At 37.9% G+C, this 994-nt stretch overlaps 1 protein-coding gene across 1 annotated transcript in view; it reads right to left on the bottom strand.

The window, feature by feature from the left end:
- Nucleotides 1-233: 233 nt before the first annotated feature.
- Nucleotides 234-994, bottom strand: part of ACSL3 (acyl-CoA synthetase long-chain family member 3) — a gene marked incomplete at its 5' end in the record, with an annotated part of 23,091 nt that continues 22,330 nt past the window's right edge. The window contains one exon of the mRNA XM_009076511.1: nt 234-742. Coding sequence (XP_009074759.1) covers nt 579-742 — 164 coding nt within the window. The remainder of the gene's footprint in view (nt 743-994) is intronic.

Genomic DNA, 994 nt, shown 5'->3' with positions numbered 1-994 from the left:
ACATATTGAAGGTGTATTACACAAGTTGGAATGTCAAACATTTCCTCCCTCAGATTTACACAGAAAAATAGCACAGCAGCAAATAACCTCGTCCTCTGTTCAACAATTATCTCATTACAAGCATTTTCAATGTACATAATATCACAACATCAATACCTTCTTATCTTTAAATAATTAGGTAAAAAAAGGCCCCCAGTATAACCATTTCTTATATAGCCAAGTTCTCTCTATATACATCCAAATTTTCAAGATACAAATAAAACATTATACAGGATTTATAAATGTTTAAAAACTTGAGGCTTCAGAATCATGGTTTCCCAAAAAGACCTGGGAAAATCCACAGACTGACAAGGTAGCAGAGAAATCTGGAAAAAACAAGGAGACAGATACAAGTTTGCTGCCATAACATTTTGCTAGACTTCCCAGTTGTCATAGTGATGTCACCAGAAGTAACAGTTTAAGCTGGAAATGAGGAATGGTGGTTTTGTGTGTTGATCTCAAGTGTTGAGTTGAGACAGGCAATTCAAGTATTTTCTATTTGATCCAAGCTCATTGTAGCAAAGTGGTGCAGAAGAGAATTATTTGACGTTTTTTCCATACATTCGATCGATGTCCATTTGATAATATGCCGTGAGCTCTTTGCGTTTTAGTTTGAATGCATCTGTCACTAGACCAGTCTCAGGGGTCCAAGGATCTGGGCTCAAACGAATTTTGACTGGTATTTCAAACTTCTCCAGGTTAGCTGTTAAAAAGAAACATTTTTCAATGCAAGTCACAAATTTTCCTAAAATTAAGCACAAAAGACACAGCATATTCTCACACCCAGAAGCACGTGGCATAAGTGAGGATATGCCCCTCTAACCAGCCATGGGTTGCTTGGAAAACTCATGTGGTCACAAGCAGAGTGATCCACCAGCTACTAATCTCCAGTTTCCACAGAAATACTGGAATAGAGCCCAGCTGTTTGGGTATTTATGCTGCTCCCTAACTTCAG

This window comes from Acanthisitta chloris, unplaced genomic scaffold (genome assembly GCF_000695815.1).
Source record: "Acanthisitta chloris isolate BGI_N310 unplaced genomic scaffold, ASM69581v1 scaffold4346, whole genome shotgun sequence".
Classification (NCBI taxonomy): Eukaryota; Metazoa; Chordata; class Aves; order Passeriformes; family Acanthisittidae; genus Acanthisitta; species Acanthisitta chloris.
This window is presented reverse-complemented; position numbering and strand designations above follow the sequence as displayed.